This window comes from Octopus bimaculoides, chromosome 7 (assembly GCF_046866305.1).
Source record: "Octopus bimaculoides isolate indiv1 chromosome 7, ASM4686630v1, whole genome shotgun sequence".
NCBI classification, from domain to species: domain Eukaryota; kingdom Metazoa; phylum Mollusca; class Cephalopoda; order Octopoda; family Octopodidae; genus Octopus; species Octopus bimaculoides.
The window spans coordinates 55434168-55449167 of record NC_142934.1 but is presented as its reverse complement, the minus strand read 5'-3'; the positions used below and the strand labels follow the sequence as shown (position 1 = coordinate 55449167).

The following is a 15000-nucleotide window of genomic DNA, read 5'->3' as shown; positions in this document are numbered from 1 at the left end:
AAAAATCAAGTTAAGTCATTTTACTTGACTTCACATCTGTCTGCCACAAATATTGGAATCGTAAAATCACTAGAAAACCATTAAAAGCACATAAAATCATGTTACTGTATAATAAATACAATAAAAGCATAATATAAAATCATATTAAAATGCATACAGCAGATGTTAAGAAACACACCATAGAGTAGCGTAGCTTAGTGAACAAAATCATGAAATCAGCTGTGTTATCTTATTTATCGTTTTTTTGGGAGCTCATATTGCACTGTAGTTCCAATATTTACTGTTCGGCATCGTTGTAACTCATGATTCCCACAATTGCTTTGAATTCAGATTTGTTTACGTCTGTTTATTGGCTCCTTTCTCATTCTCATTCATTTGTGACTTTATTTTTTGCCCCCCATTACTCCTAAGAAAATTCATAGTGAAGTGCTAAATGTCATACTATAATGCTGGAAGATAAACTGGCTGTGATAAAATGCCATGAAAAAGGTGAAGAAGTGGTAGCAGTTGCACGATCTTTTGGGATGATCTGGACAACTGTATCGACGATTGTACATAATAAGGACAGGATTTTAGCACATATCAAATCTGAAGCCCCGGGGATGAAGAATACTGTCGTCAATAAAAAAGAGGCAAAATCTTTGAAGAAATGGAAAGTCTTTTTTCTCTTTGGATTGTTAGGTTGAATCATCAGAGTGCTACTATTAGTCAAGAAATCATTCAAGAGAAAGCCTTGTCTTTTGTTTGAGGACTTGAAGAAAAAATATCCAGATGAGAAAGATGTAGAGTTCAAGGCAAGTCAAGGATGGTTCATGAGATTTAAGGAGCGAAGAAGTTATCACTCCATTAAGAAACAAGGTGAAAGTGCATCAGTTGACGAACAAGCAGCAGCGGAATTTCCAGTGCATTTAAGAAAATCATTGAAGAAAACAGGTTTCTTCTGAACAGATTTTTAATGTAGACGAAACTGGATTGTATTGGAAAAAAATTGCCAGACTGTTCATTCATTTCCAAGGAGGAGAAAACTATTCCAGGCTGCAAGGTCTCAAAAGACCGTGTCACCATTATGTTGGGAGGTAATTGTGCAGGAGATTTTAAGTTAAAGCCATTGCTTGTGTATCATGCACACAACACCCGTGCCCTGTGGAACATACTCAAGGCGTCTCTCCTTGTTGTATGGATGGCTAATTCAAAAGCATGGGTTACTGTTGTTGCTTTTGAAGATTGGTTCTTCAATCATTTTATCCCAGTAGCAGAGAAGTACGGTAAGGAGAAGGGGATTCCTTTTAAGGTTTTACTTTTCTTAGATAATGCTCCTGACTACCTGCAAAACATTCTAGATTTTGACCCCAATGTTACCATCGTATACCTCCCTCCGAACACCATGTCTCTTCTGCAGCCAATGGATCAGGGAATAATTGCTATCTTCAAGTGTTACTATATGAAGCATATGCTGCAGCAAGCAATAGCTGTAACTGACCTTGACAAGTCTATCACACTTTGAGACTTTTGGAAGAGATACGATATCTACAAGGCTGTACAGAACATAGCAGCAGCATGGAATGATGTGAAGAGCATGGCTAGGAATGGTGTATGGAAGAAGCTATGCCCACAATTCACGAATGATTTTAAGGGGTTTGATAATGTTGCCATCAACAAAATGTTGGTGACTACGAGCAAAGAACTGGAAATGGATTTGGAAGAGGATTTTACAGATTTCTTTGAAAAAGATAAGCAGGCCCTGATGAATGAGGATTTGATAGAGATTCACGAGCAGCAAAATAAAGAAGAAGAGGAAGTTAAACCTGAGCCACGTTACAAGTGTATCAAACAACAGGAACAGCCAGAGTCAGCTGTTGATGTTGACAATCCACAGCCATCTACTTACGTGATGTAAACCACCAAATTGTATGAACATATTGGTAAATTTAAAATAATTTCGTTTTTTTTACTATTGCAAAATAATAATAATTACTGACAATCAATGTTAAATCTCTGAACAAGATATTAACAGTAACTGCACGACAACGTGAAGTATATTTGCCACTTAAATGTGGCTGAACCCTAAGGGTGGATGTTACTGTTGCTTTTAGCCCCAGGAGAACATCTCCTCCAGCTAGCTATTGACACACATCTGTGTCCTGTCTGTATTTGCAAAGGGAAGTCATCCTTCCCATCTTGATCTGTGATACGCACGGACTCGAGTTTCTGGGTATTTACCCGTCCTCAGCGTATGACAACCACCGATCTTCAATGCGAAAGATGTCCCGATGCAATAATTACTGAATTTGTTTGTTAAGCTTAAAAATGGCTTTTCTTTTACCATGTCTTGTTGCAAACAGCATTCATAAATAAAGCATCCACAATATATGGTAAACACCACCAAATTGTATCCATAAATTTAGATTATTTTTTTTTTACTGTACTGTATTAAAAATAAAAAATCATTTGTTTGTAAGCTTAAAATAACTTTTTATTTAGTATGTATTATTGAAACTGCATTCATAAATAAAGTACAGAACTGGGAATGGTTATTATTGGTTTAGTTTAGAGACAAGTTAATTCAACTTAAGTCATGTCTCCTGGAACTAATTAATGATGTAGGGTAAGGTATGCCTGTATATGCTCCTGTCAAACCATCCAACCTATGCTACCATGGTAAATGGACATTAAATGATAATGATGGTAATACATACGTACATACATAGACAAATATATGTGTGTGTACACACACACACACACACACACACATGTATGTACGTGTTCTTTGGGATTTATTCTAAGTTTTTTTCATTTGGATATTTACGCTGGTCACTAACGAAGTAGTAAATCACTTTTGTTTAAAGTCAAGACAGCTCTTGGGATTTGTAGTTTTATGAACTGGTTGATGTGAGCGTTATATGTGTGCATGTGGATAAAATTGCCGTAGTGGGTGTGTCACAATAGAGCATGAGTATGTATGTTTCATTACTGTTCATGTGTGTGCATGCATCATGCATATGTATTCCATATGCATGTCTTCACCTATGAACCTCAAATGGAGAATCCCTGGAATGCTTTTACATATGTGCATATATGCGGGCACACGTGTGCGTGTGAATGTGTGTATTTGCAAATTAGTGCTTGTACATGAGAGAAAGGCCTGCAAAACATGTACGGTGTTGCATAGAGTTTATAGTTAGCTATATTGAATGCTGAAAGCTAATCATATAAGAAAATACAGATAACAAACACTATACAGCTATTTTGACAACATTCACAGAAGTCCACAACCACAAAACTAGTAATAATAATTACATAATAACAGTTCTATCTGATGTGTCATCAAAATATAAAATAGTGGTGTGAAAAAAAGTATAAAAAAATAAATAAAAATCTGTCATGGAAAGGTTTACATGAGTACACAATGTCATGAAATCTGTTAATCTGTGTTTAGTGAGGTGAAAAGCAATAAAATGGTTAAATGATTAGTGTTAGTTTAAATAATCAGACAAAACAGCAATCGGCCAATCAAAACATATTTGACATACTGATACAACACAGATATGAAAGGCACATAAAGTTCTACTGGAAAAATCAGGTTATATGAGGTCATACATATATAAAATCATAATATCTGTGTGTGTCTCTGTCTGTCTCTCTCTCTACACACACACATATATATATATATCATCATCATCATCGTTTAACGTCCGCTTTCCATGCTAGCATGGGTTGGACGATTTGACTGAGGACTGGTGAAACCAGATGGCTACATCAGGCTCCAATCTGATTTGGCAGAGTTTCTACAGCTGGATGCCCTTCCTAACGCCAACCATTCCGAGAGTGTAGTGAGTGCTTTTACGTGCCACCGGTACAAAGGCCAGTCAGGCGGTACTGGCAACGGTCATGCTCAAAATAGTGTATTTTATGTGCCACCCACACAAGAGCCAGTCTAGGGGCGCTGGCAACGATCTTGCTCGAAAATCCTACGAAGGCCACACACACACAGACGTGACAGAAGTGAATAAAAACCCCGTAAAACATTGTTTTATGTTCATTCTAACTTGTGAAGGTTTATATTTTTTATTAGTTGACATTTTCATGTTTCAGGTTCTATATGTGACTGTTTAATCAGGCCATGTACAGAAGAAGCTTTGGAATTGTCTGAATTTCAAAGAGGCCATATTGTGGGTCATTCTGAAGGTGGATGTAGTCAGTGTAAAATCAGAGAAAACCTTGGGATTCTGCTTTCTACAGTTAATAGAGTGATTGTGCAATTCACCAGAGTAGTGAAGGAGTCCACATCACCTCACCTAGATCAATCAGGGCCCTCTGACAGGACCCTTCTCTTTGTTAAGAGAAGTGTGGAGGATAATCCTTGTTGCAAGGCCTCTGACATAGCAGAGCAAGTTGATGTCAGTCCCAGAACAGCTGTCAGGTATCTCCAGAAACTTGGTTACTATGGCAGAGCAGCAAGAAGGAAACCCTTTCTTTGACCAGCCAACATCAAGTGGAGAAAAGATCGGGCCAGTGAGATGGTGGAGAAGTCACTAGTATTTTGGGACACTGCCATATTCTCTGATGAGTCCAGATTTGCTGTATTTCCTGATTGTGGTTGAGTGTGAGTCTGGAGACTCTGTGATCAAGAATTTGATGTTAAAAGATTGCAGCCAATAATGAAACAAGGCAGCTATTCTGTGATGGTCTGGGGAGTAATTTGGAGCAATGGTTGATCAGTGCTGGTGGAGTGTGAGGGATACATAAACTCAGATAAATACATGTCCACATTGCAGAAAGGACTCCTTCTAATCTTCTCCAGTGGTGAAATGATTAAAGAAGACTTTAATTATGGAAGATGGGGCTCCTTGTCACATGGCTAAAATGACCAAAGATTTGTTGGGTGAGAATGGCATTAAAAAGCGTCCATAGCCAAGCCAGTTACCAGATATGAACCCTATTGAACACCGCTGGGATATAATGGACAGGACACTTCAAAAAAAGAACAAGAAAGCATCTTCAAAGCCAGATCTTCTGAGATCACTGCATGAAACTTGGTAAGGAATTCCTCAAGAGAATATTCACCATCTGATCAGTAACCTGTCTAATAGGGTCCTTGCATTGAAAAATGCAAAGGGCATGTCTACTAAATATTAAATGTCCACATTATAACAATTAATAGATAATTAGAATGAATAATTTCAAATTTAAATAAATTTTAATGATTATAAGGGTGTCTATCTACTTCTGTCATGTGTGTGTGTGTGTGTGTGTATATATACACTCTTTTACTTGTTTCAGTCATTTGACTGTGACCATGCTGGAGCACCGCCTTTAGTTGAGCAAATCGACCCCAGGACTTATTCTTTGTAAGCCTAGTACTCTTTCAATCGGTCTCTTTTGCCGAACTGCTAAGTTTCGGGGACGTAAACACACCAGCATCGGTTGTCAAGCGATGTTGGCGGGGGACAAACACAGACACACAAACACATATATATATATATATGGGAGAATTTACGAAAAAAACAACAACAGACGAGGACGGGTGGTGTAAACAACAAAAGGATGTATTAGTTTAACGCTTGGGAATAGGGGAATTCATTAACATTTCGAGCTACACTCTTCAACAGAAAGAATACGGAGAAAACAAAGAGAAAAACAGAGAAAAAAAAAATATATATATATATATATACGACGGGCTTCTTTCAGTTTCCATCTACCAAATTCACTCACAAGGCTTTGGTTGGCCGAGGCTATAGCAGAAGACACTTGTCCAAGGTGCCACGCAGTGGAACTGAACCCACATGGTCACATGAATGCAAGACATGTATGAAATAGATTCTTGCTTAAGATAAATAATATTTATTAGTGACAGAGGCAGCATTGATACTGAGAAGTAATATTTATCCCCACTTAAATGTGGATGTTCTGTTAGAACAAACTATACTGCGGTAGATACCATGAGAGAAACTCATATTGGCTTTGGGTGCAAAATGCACTCTAGCTTATATCGCTAGTGGGGAGATAAATCCCTGCCACCTCCAGCACTAAGACCACCAGATCATGTGATTTCAACCTTGATCTTGTCAATGAGGAATGTTCAACTGCTAGAGGTAGCAGCAACTCATCTTCTTGCTAGCAATATAGAGACTAACAGTACTAGGACAGGTGCTGGTGTTGTTATTATCCAGTGACCTTATAACAAATCTAATATTTATCTTTCAGTTTAAAAAATGTAGGATTCTGCTTGTTTCTACATCAAAGGAGGTAATAACTCAAATGGAGAAAGTTTTATATATATGTATATATATATCATCATTATCATCATCATCATCATCATTATTTAGTGTCCGTCGTCCATGCTGGCATGGGTTGGATGGTTTGACCAGGGCTGGTAAGCTGAGGGGCTGCGCCAAACTCCAATCTGATTTGGTCTGGTTTCTATAGGTGGGTGCCCTTCCTAACGCCAACCATTCTGAGACACTGGCATTGGCAACATTGCCTCAGTGAGGCTCAATACTCGAAAGGTGCCTTTTACGTGCCACCAGCATCGATGCCAGATATGTGACACCAACAATGTCCACAACAATGATTTCACTTGGCTTAATGGTTCTTCTCAAGCATGATAGTTAGCAAATAGCTGTGGATGTTACACTTTTATATTTAACTTGTTCAAGACTAGAGGCTGTGGCTATGCAGGGATGCCACCACCATTATTAATTTTTTATTTATTTCTTTTTGTTATTAAGTTTAAATGCTTATCGGTATTATGAGAGGAGACAGATTCATATACCAGCAGACAGGAAAGGAAGGAAGGCGGGAAAGACAAAAGGAAGGAAGGAAGGATGGCTGGATAAATAGATATGTAGGTTGTGTCTACAGCCATATCAACAGATAAAGAGATATACCAATAGATATACAAACAGATAAGTAGCTGAAATGAAAGGAAATGAAAATAATCTCAATTGGTAAATAACTATGCTACTTTAGTAGAAGACATTTGCTCAAAGTGCCACTGCATGGCATCTTGAGCAAATGTGGTGCTAAACCTGAAAGCATGTGACTGGGAAGTGAGCTTCGTCATCACACACAGCCATGCCTGTCAGCTTAAATCATAAAATAAGCCTGGAGAAGACAACAGAGAAATTTACTCATCTCTTACAACTATTGTGCTACATCTTTCTATATATAAGCACAGGTGTAGCTGTGTGATAAAAAACTTGCTCCCTAACCAGATATTTCTGGCTTTGGTTCCACTGTGTGGCACCTTGGGCAAATGTCTTCTACTATAGCCTCAGGCTGACCAAAGCCTTGAGAGTAGATTTGGTAGATGGAAACTGAAATAAGTCAATTGTGTATGTGTGTGTACAACTAAAAAGAAACCTGTTGTATACATATATATATATATATATATATAGTTCAAAAACACAATAACAAAAAAACAAAAAAACAACAAAGTGAGGACGTGATATGGATAGTATTATTGGACGATATATTTATATATATGTATGTATATATATATATATATATATATATATATATATATATATATATATATATATATATATATACATATATATTTATGTGTGTGTGTGTGTGTTTGTTCTCTCATCACAGCTTTACAACCAGCATTGGTGTGTTTACGACCCTATAACTTAGCAGTCTGGAAAAAAGAGATAGAATAAGTACTTGGCTTAAAAAATATACATAAAGTAAGTCCTGGGGTCAATTTGTTCAGCCGAAAACCCTTCAAGGTGGTATTCCTGCATGGCCACAGTGAAATGACTGAAACAAGTAAAAGATTCTGACAATGGAATCAATTTACAATAATTAATTTGGACCACTGAGCCCCCAGAAACAGCTGATGGATTTGTAACACTTTTCTTCATCCCCTTTAATTTTTGATATCTTTTCTATTCTAAGTCGGACATTTTTTGTATCTAAACACCTATACATCTTTTGCATTTTTAGTATTTAATGTATTAAATATCCTCTGTATATCGACCTGTCTAACTTGTTTGTCCTTACATTTACTCCTCTACCAGCTCAAGTTTTAACCTCTTGAGCACTACCAGGTGTATTCTAGACGGAGAGTATCTGAATCTCATCTATGAACTATATAGTCACACATACACACATCTACATGCTGATGATATATACGGACAAAAACAATTATTAAGTCTGTCCGAGCGTGATCATTGCCAGAGCACCAGCTGTCTGGCTTTCGTGCCGGTGGCACGTAAACAGCACCATTTCAGCGTGACCGTTACCAACGTCGCCTTCCTGGCACTTGTACCAGTGGCATGTGAAAAGACATTTGAGCGAGATCATTGCCAGTGCCGCTGGACTGGCTCCTGTGCAGGTGGCACGTAAAATACACCATTTCGAACGTGGCCGTTGCCAGTACCTCCTGACTGACCTTCGTGCTGGTGGCACGTAAAAGCACCCACTACATTCTCTGAGTGGTTGGCGTTAGGAAGGGCATGCAGCTGTAGAAACTCTGCCAGATCAGATTGAAGCCTGGTGTAGCCATCTGGTTCACCAGTCCTCAGTCAAATCGTCCAACCCATGCTAGCATGGAAAGCGGACGTTAAACGATGATGATGATGATATATATTTTTAAAGTGATTTGGGGATAATTAGTTAAAGTCAAAATGATACTGAGTGGAGAACCATTGCTCTAGACAATCTTAGCTTTTTCGTCAATCATCGTTGAACTAACTTGTGGATCTCTACGTGGTACTTCAAAAGCTAAGAAATAGCAAGGCTTCAAACAACAGGAGGCTAAATATCACCGAATTATTTAATTATTAAGCCCACAAGATGCATATTAGCTACTGTGATCCATTATACTAAGCATCAGATATGCTTTGCGCCACGCAGATACAGCAAACTCTTCCTCAGATCGAAATAAAGTTGTCGCAATGTTCTAAACAGCCTCAGGGTTACAAGGAACATGTACTAAGCAAGTTATCTCCCTTGCCTGTATGGGTGCGAAGCTGACAGGGTAGGGGAAGCAACTCCTGTAGTAAACTCGAAGAAGCGTTAATGGAATGCAACTCTTCGACCACACCATTTAATGTTTTGAGGGGGATTGTGCCACATTTATGCCTTTCTCAAAGTCACTGAAAATAACTAACAATGGCATTGTTCTGTATGTGACGCACATACTAAATGTGAAACAAAACAAACGTGGTATTCGTGACAATTCGTTTTGTTTTCACACTAATTCGCACGTTCGTTTCCTTTCAGTTCTGTTTCTTTTATTTTTCCTGGAAAATTCCGCAGAGGCAGAGGTGAGAGTTTCCAGCAAATCGAACCGATAAGAGGACTTAGTTTTAAGCGCAGCTGTAATCATTTCGGGCAACTATATATATATATATATATATATGTATATATATATATATACAGTGGCTGTGTGGTAAGTAGCTTGCTTACCAACCACATGGTTCCGAGTTCAGTTCCACTGCGTGGTACCTTGGGCAAGTGTCTTCTACTATAGCTTCGGGCCGACCAAAGTGTTGTGAGTGGATTTGGTTGACGGAAACTGAAAGAAGCCTGTCGTATATATATCTATGTGCTTGTCTCTCCAGTATCGCTTGACAACCGATGCTGGTGTGTTTACGTCTCCGTAACTTACAGGTTCAGCAAAAAAGAACGATAGAATAAGTACTGGGCTTATAAAGAATATGCCCTGGTTTCGATTTGTTTAACTGAAGGCGATGCTCCAGCATGGCCGAAGTCAAATGACTGAAACAAATAAAATAATACACACACACAAACATATATTGGCACACGATCAGCTGTAGACAGCGATCCATGTTATTGGTGCTTATTTCATAACCCTAAGAACAATAAAGATATAAAGTCGACCTCGAAGGGATTCGAACTCGGAAATGACAGGGAAAAAACTTGATTTTTTAAAGTATTTGTTATGAGTAGAAGCGAAATGATCGCATTTTTACGATCGTCAACTATTACATCACAGACTGCAGTTCAAACCCACTGTTGGTATTTCGTCGGTTCGGAGCAAATCACGATATCCTATAATACCTTACTTCACATAAGTAGGTACCTCCTTTTAAGGTACCAACTGATTCCCAAGAGATTTACCTTTCACCTGTATCACAAGTAACAGCGGAGTTAAGCATCCCTTCTCAAAGCATCTCCACGTGGTTTAGGAGACATCTAGACATTTAGTTTAGATTTATACTAATTTGATTGTCCAACAACACGTGCTGGTACTTTAAAAAGTATTAGTTTTATAAGAGAAGATAAATTAAATAAAAATATGCGAGGTTCGTGCCTTTGTACAGATGACTAGCAACGTAAGTAAAATAAAATATAAGAATGGAATCCAGACGGTTTTGCCTGTATTCTCGATACCTAAATATAAACTTCTTTGGACAGACTATAAGGAAGTTATACAGGACAGGTATCGACATTTTGTAAAGTTCATTTCGTAAGATTTACTAGCCTAACTGACATATAATCTTACTGTAAATCGAAACTAAGCCGGGAGGTACAGTTCCGCGATAGTGTTTACGAAAGACTAAGTGTAGACAGGAGATAGGAATTTAAAGCAGTTAAATGGAAAAACACTACTCTACGTATCAATATCGTCACTGAACATCAATCGAATCAACATGATCTTACTAATTAGAACTCTTACCTTGTAAAGCGTAATGCATTCCCCCTATACCGCTATATAACTCCAACACGCGAAGTGTGTTGTTACGCATGGCCATTTTAAAAGCAGGGCCGGTGTTACTGGAAAACAGTACCCTCAGTAACTTTTATTCCATTTCTCATTTGGATTTTATTGAATAAGACATGCAAGAGTAAAATAGCTAAGAAAACACCACTGAAAACAACGATGATAATAATTTTTTAAATTAGGCACTAGGCCAGCATTTCTGAAGGAAGCGGGTTTGTCGATAACATTGATTTTAGTAATTGATTGGCTCTTCATTTTATCGATCTCGAAGAGATAAATGATTGAATTTGAACTCAGAACGTTAAGTATCGGAAGAAATACCAGAATGCATTTTATTCGACACTCTAACAGTTCTGTCAATCTACAGTCTTGATAACTTTTTCTCTGCCACAAGGGCTAAAAAAAGAGGGAGAGTAGATAAAAAGAGAAGATGCTATACAAGGGAAGATTTGCCTAAAGTGAATAAAAAAAAAAGAATAACATAAGCAAAAGATAACAAGAGTGTTTCAATAAATAAAAATCCCCCCCCCCAAAATAATAGAAACAAAACAACAAAAACAGCTACGAAGGTCAATCAAAGGAGCTATCTTTCAACAAAACTAAAAAAAAAAAAGTTATCCCTTCAAGTGGGGAGGGAAAATGCCCTTACTCGTTTAACTTCTGCCGACCTGCAAGCACATATTTAAGTAGTTTCGCCTATTCGTGCCCCATTAACCACGCTCACTCACATCTCAATAAGTGTACGGGGTGGTGGTGGTAGTGGTGGGACTTCTCCTTCCGCTCACTCACCCTTCTTGTCAAGCGAAACTTGAAAAAGCTGATGAAAGCTCACAGAGGAAAGTGTCCGTCCTCATTCGTTTCAGTCTCGTTCTCCACATAACCTGTTTCACCATAGCCTCCAGGAAGAGAAAGTACCTGCCTTTCAGAGTCATAGAAGGCGGCGGGCGATCCTCGGCATGGACTTGAACGATAGTCGAATATGACCAACACGCGATGGCAACTATTCGACATACCTCCACAGTCCAGTGATGCCTGGATACTGAACGAGTGCATTTCATTGTTCATTGTTCCGACAAGTCAGACTGAAGGTACTTCGGGATAGACCCGCGATTGTAGAGTTTGTCTCGTTCAGGCAATAACTCCATCTCCTCCCTCAGCACTGCCAGGGCAGGCGTTTCTTGATGTTATTCATAGTTCCCGTCTGTTGACCCAAATAATACCCTAGATAGATACGATCTGGATGTCCCGGTGCAATTGCTCCATGTTCACACTACTATATTTGGTGCGACCAGTCGGTACACGTTAGGCTGTTGGAATTGTTTGGGTTAGTTTGCGAGTTTTTACATCGCACTTTTCTACTTGATAACCCCTCACAATTCTAACGTGCGTCTAAAATGACATTTATGTCTTGCACAGTACTAAAGAGCAAAATGTCCCCCCAAAAAGCTTCGAGACGTCTGGAGAAATCCATCATCCTTGACCGTTTCGGATCATAGCCACTGCTTCAAAGTACTACTTCCGCAGCGGTCCACTTCCCGGACCACCGGCTTACCATTCCGGTTCAGAAAATCGGTCGCACCTTCAGATCTGAAACACTCCGAAACATCTACCATTCGGCATCCTGATCCAAGACCAGTATATCTCGTAGTCATCGAGGATAGCTGCGAGTGATGCAACACGGAAACCTTGTGGTATTATAGTCATGCCCAAAAGTTGGAACATTTAAAAGAAAAAAATTAAAATTGTTATGCCCAAGTACAATTTGATTCAAATATATACAATGTAGAGATATACTTGATAATTTTCAGACCTATATTCCAAATTGGTCAAGTAATAATATATTGCAAAGTAAATATAATTTGGGCATTTAATATAAAAATCCTAATTTTCAAACCTACGTTCAAAACTTTTGCTCACAACTGTATATCCAGTGCTTTTGGATGTTGCTTTCAAGGTAGTCCCAGGTCAGGTACATTTATATTTTATCAGTAATACAGATAAAAAAAAAATGCAGGGGTGGGCGGGGTGAAAAAGATTACATAACTTAAACATGTGGAAAGACAGGTGATCCGGTTTTCCCAGCAGTTGACTCGCGTTCCTCGAAAAGCTTGTCCAAAAGTCTTTTGTCAGCTCTGTTCTGGAAGCTCCCCATTACTTTTCATTTAAAGATATTTCTTTAGAAAACATTTCTAATAATTGTTTGTGGATGATTTTCATTTCTTTTACGAGGTGACAAGCTGTGGACAAGCATCTCGAACTTTTGTCTCTTTCTAGTTATTATATCTCTGTTGTACGAGGGGGTGCCGAAAAGTTTCTGGCTTTAAGGGTTTCGCGAAAGGCTTGGCTGGAGGCCCAATATCCCGAAATCTTTTACAGGGCTTAGAAGTACTGAAGGACCATTGCAATAAATGTGTGAATCTGAGAGGGGAATATGTTGAATAAAATCATGATTAACTGATACTTCTGCATTTGCTTTTACCCAAAGCCAGGAAATTTTCAGTACACTCGTATTTATTTATATCGGGGAAAATGATGAAGGATAGTTATGGCGTGATTAACTTTTGGACGTGTTGTTGGAATTTACTCTTTTTTCTTCGTCTTTTACTAGTTTCAGCTCGTGAGATGTGGCCATGCTGGGGCACCGCCGTTGTTGTTTCATTTTCTTCGGTTGTCGATGCTTTCGAAAGTTTTCCTGTTGTTGATGAAAGGAAAAAACCGACCTCGTCGGGATTTGAACTAAGAGCACAAAAACTCGGAATAAATCTGCCGCTCCGACGACTCTGCCATTTTGCTGCTCAAGGCCAGCAATTTTGGGGGAGGGGGTAAGTCAATTACATCGACTCCAGTGCTCAACTGGTACTTATCTTATAGATCCCGAATGGATGAAAGGCAAAGTCGACTTCGGTGGAATTTGAATTCAGAACGTAAAGACGGATGACGTTGTAATACTGGTGGTGTTGCTGTGCTGGATCTGGTGGTGTGACTACGTGGATGGTTGAAAAATGCTCCTCCATTAATCCTTTGAGCTTTTCAGGTTTCTGCTTAGGGTGACCCTCGTTAAATTTTATGTTTCTTTTTTACGATGGACTTCTGTAGCATGCTTTTTCACGTGTATCTGAGATTGATTTCTGAAGCAAATGATAGGGAAGAGGTATTCGCACGTATGTGCATTGCGGAGAATGGAGCAAAGTAACACATTGTGTTACTGAGTCGTTGTGTTGTTGTCGGTAGTTTTACGGCTGCTGTGATTGGAATTTTTGTTGCTGCTGCTGTTTTTGATACTGTTAATTTTGTTACTGCTATTGTTGCTGCTTTGTTATTACAGCTGCAGTTACTGGTACTGCTGCTGTCATTGCACATTGCTGCTGCTGTTGTTTGTGTTTGTGGTATCAGCAGCAGTAGGAGTTTTCTTTCTTTATACCATCCATAGTACACAGAAATGGAGGCGCAATGGTTGGGGCAGCGGATCCGCGGTCATAGGATCGCGGATTCGATTCCCAGACTGGGCGTTGTGAGTGTTTATTGAGCGAAAACACTTAAAGCTCCACGAGGTTCCGGCAGGGGATGGTGGCGAACCCTGTTGTACGCTTTCACCACAACTTTCTCTCACTCTTACTTCCTGTTTCTGTTGTGCCTGTAATTCAAAGGGTCAGCCTTGTCACACTGTGTCACGCCGAATATCCCCGAGAACTACGTTAAGGGTACACGTGTCTGTGGAGTGCTCAGCCACTTGCACGTTAATTTCACGAGCAGGCTGTTCCGTTGATCGGATCAACTGGAACCCTCGACGTCGTAAGCGACGGAGTGCCAACACACAGTACACAGAAGACCGTCAGTTGGTTTGCAGCTTTACAGATGTGGCAACTTGGTCTTCTTCCTTCTATCACCACAGAATTTCAACTCTTTGAAATCTCGCTGTTCATGTTTTTTCCTGCAGCTGTTGACTTGCTGTAGTTTAAACAGAACATTAACGGTGTCACCTTCGCCGGTCCTGGAGGACCTGCAAAGGTCTTGAGCACTGTCTTTTACTCCAGACTCAGCAAAACAGAAAAGAAAAAAAGTCAGTCTAATCAGAGATGATTTTGAACCTCTCCTGGTCCGTTTGGATCAAGAGCTTCATATTTATTCCTAATCAGTGATCACTACACATCTAGTAGTGTGGACTTCTCTTCAATGTCGATCAAGACGAAGCCGACGTGTGGAAAAAGTAAACGTTGGTGAATGTGCCTCTCACCAGGAATAAGAATCTGTAGGTTACTGGCAGTCATCTTCATAACATGTAGATTAAATTTCTCATTGAAAAG

General features: G+C 39.2%; 1 protein-coding gene across 3 annotated transcripts in view; it reads right to left on the bottom strand.

The window, feature by feature from the left end:
- Positions 1-15000, bottom strand: part of LOC106871816 (tRNA (cytosine(38)-C(5))-methyltransferase) — a 68428-nt gene that overhangs the window by 40948 nt on the left and 12480 nt on the right. For 2 of the 3 annotated variants that reach the window (XM_052969692.2, XM_089355325.1), the window contains exon 1: positions 10652-10767. The exons of the other annotated variant lie outside the window; for it this stretch is intronic. In XM_052969692.2, coding sequence (XP_052825652.1) covers positions 10652-10727 — 76 coding nt within the window. In that variant the 5' untranslated portion in view covers positions 10728-10767. Of the gene's footprint in view, positions 1-10651; positions 10768-15000 lie in introns of those variants that run through there. 3 annotated transcript variants of the gene reach the window in all.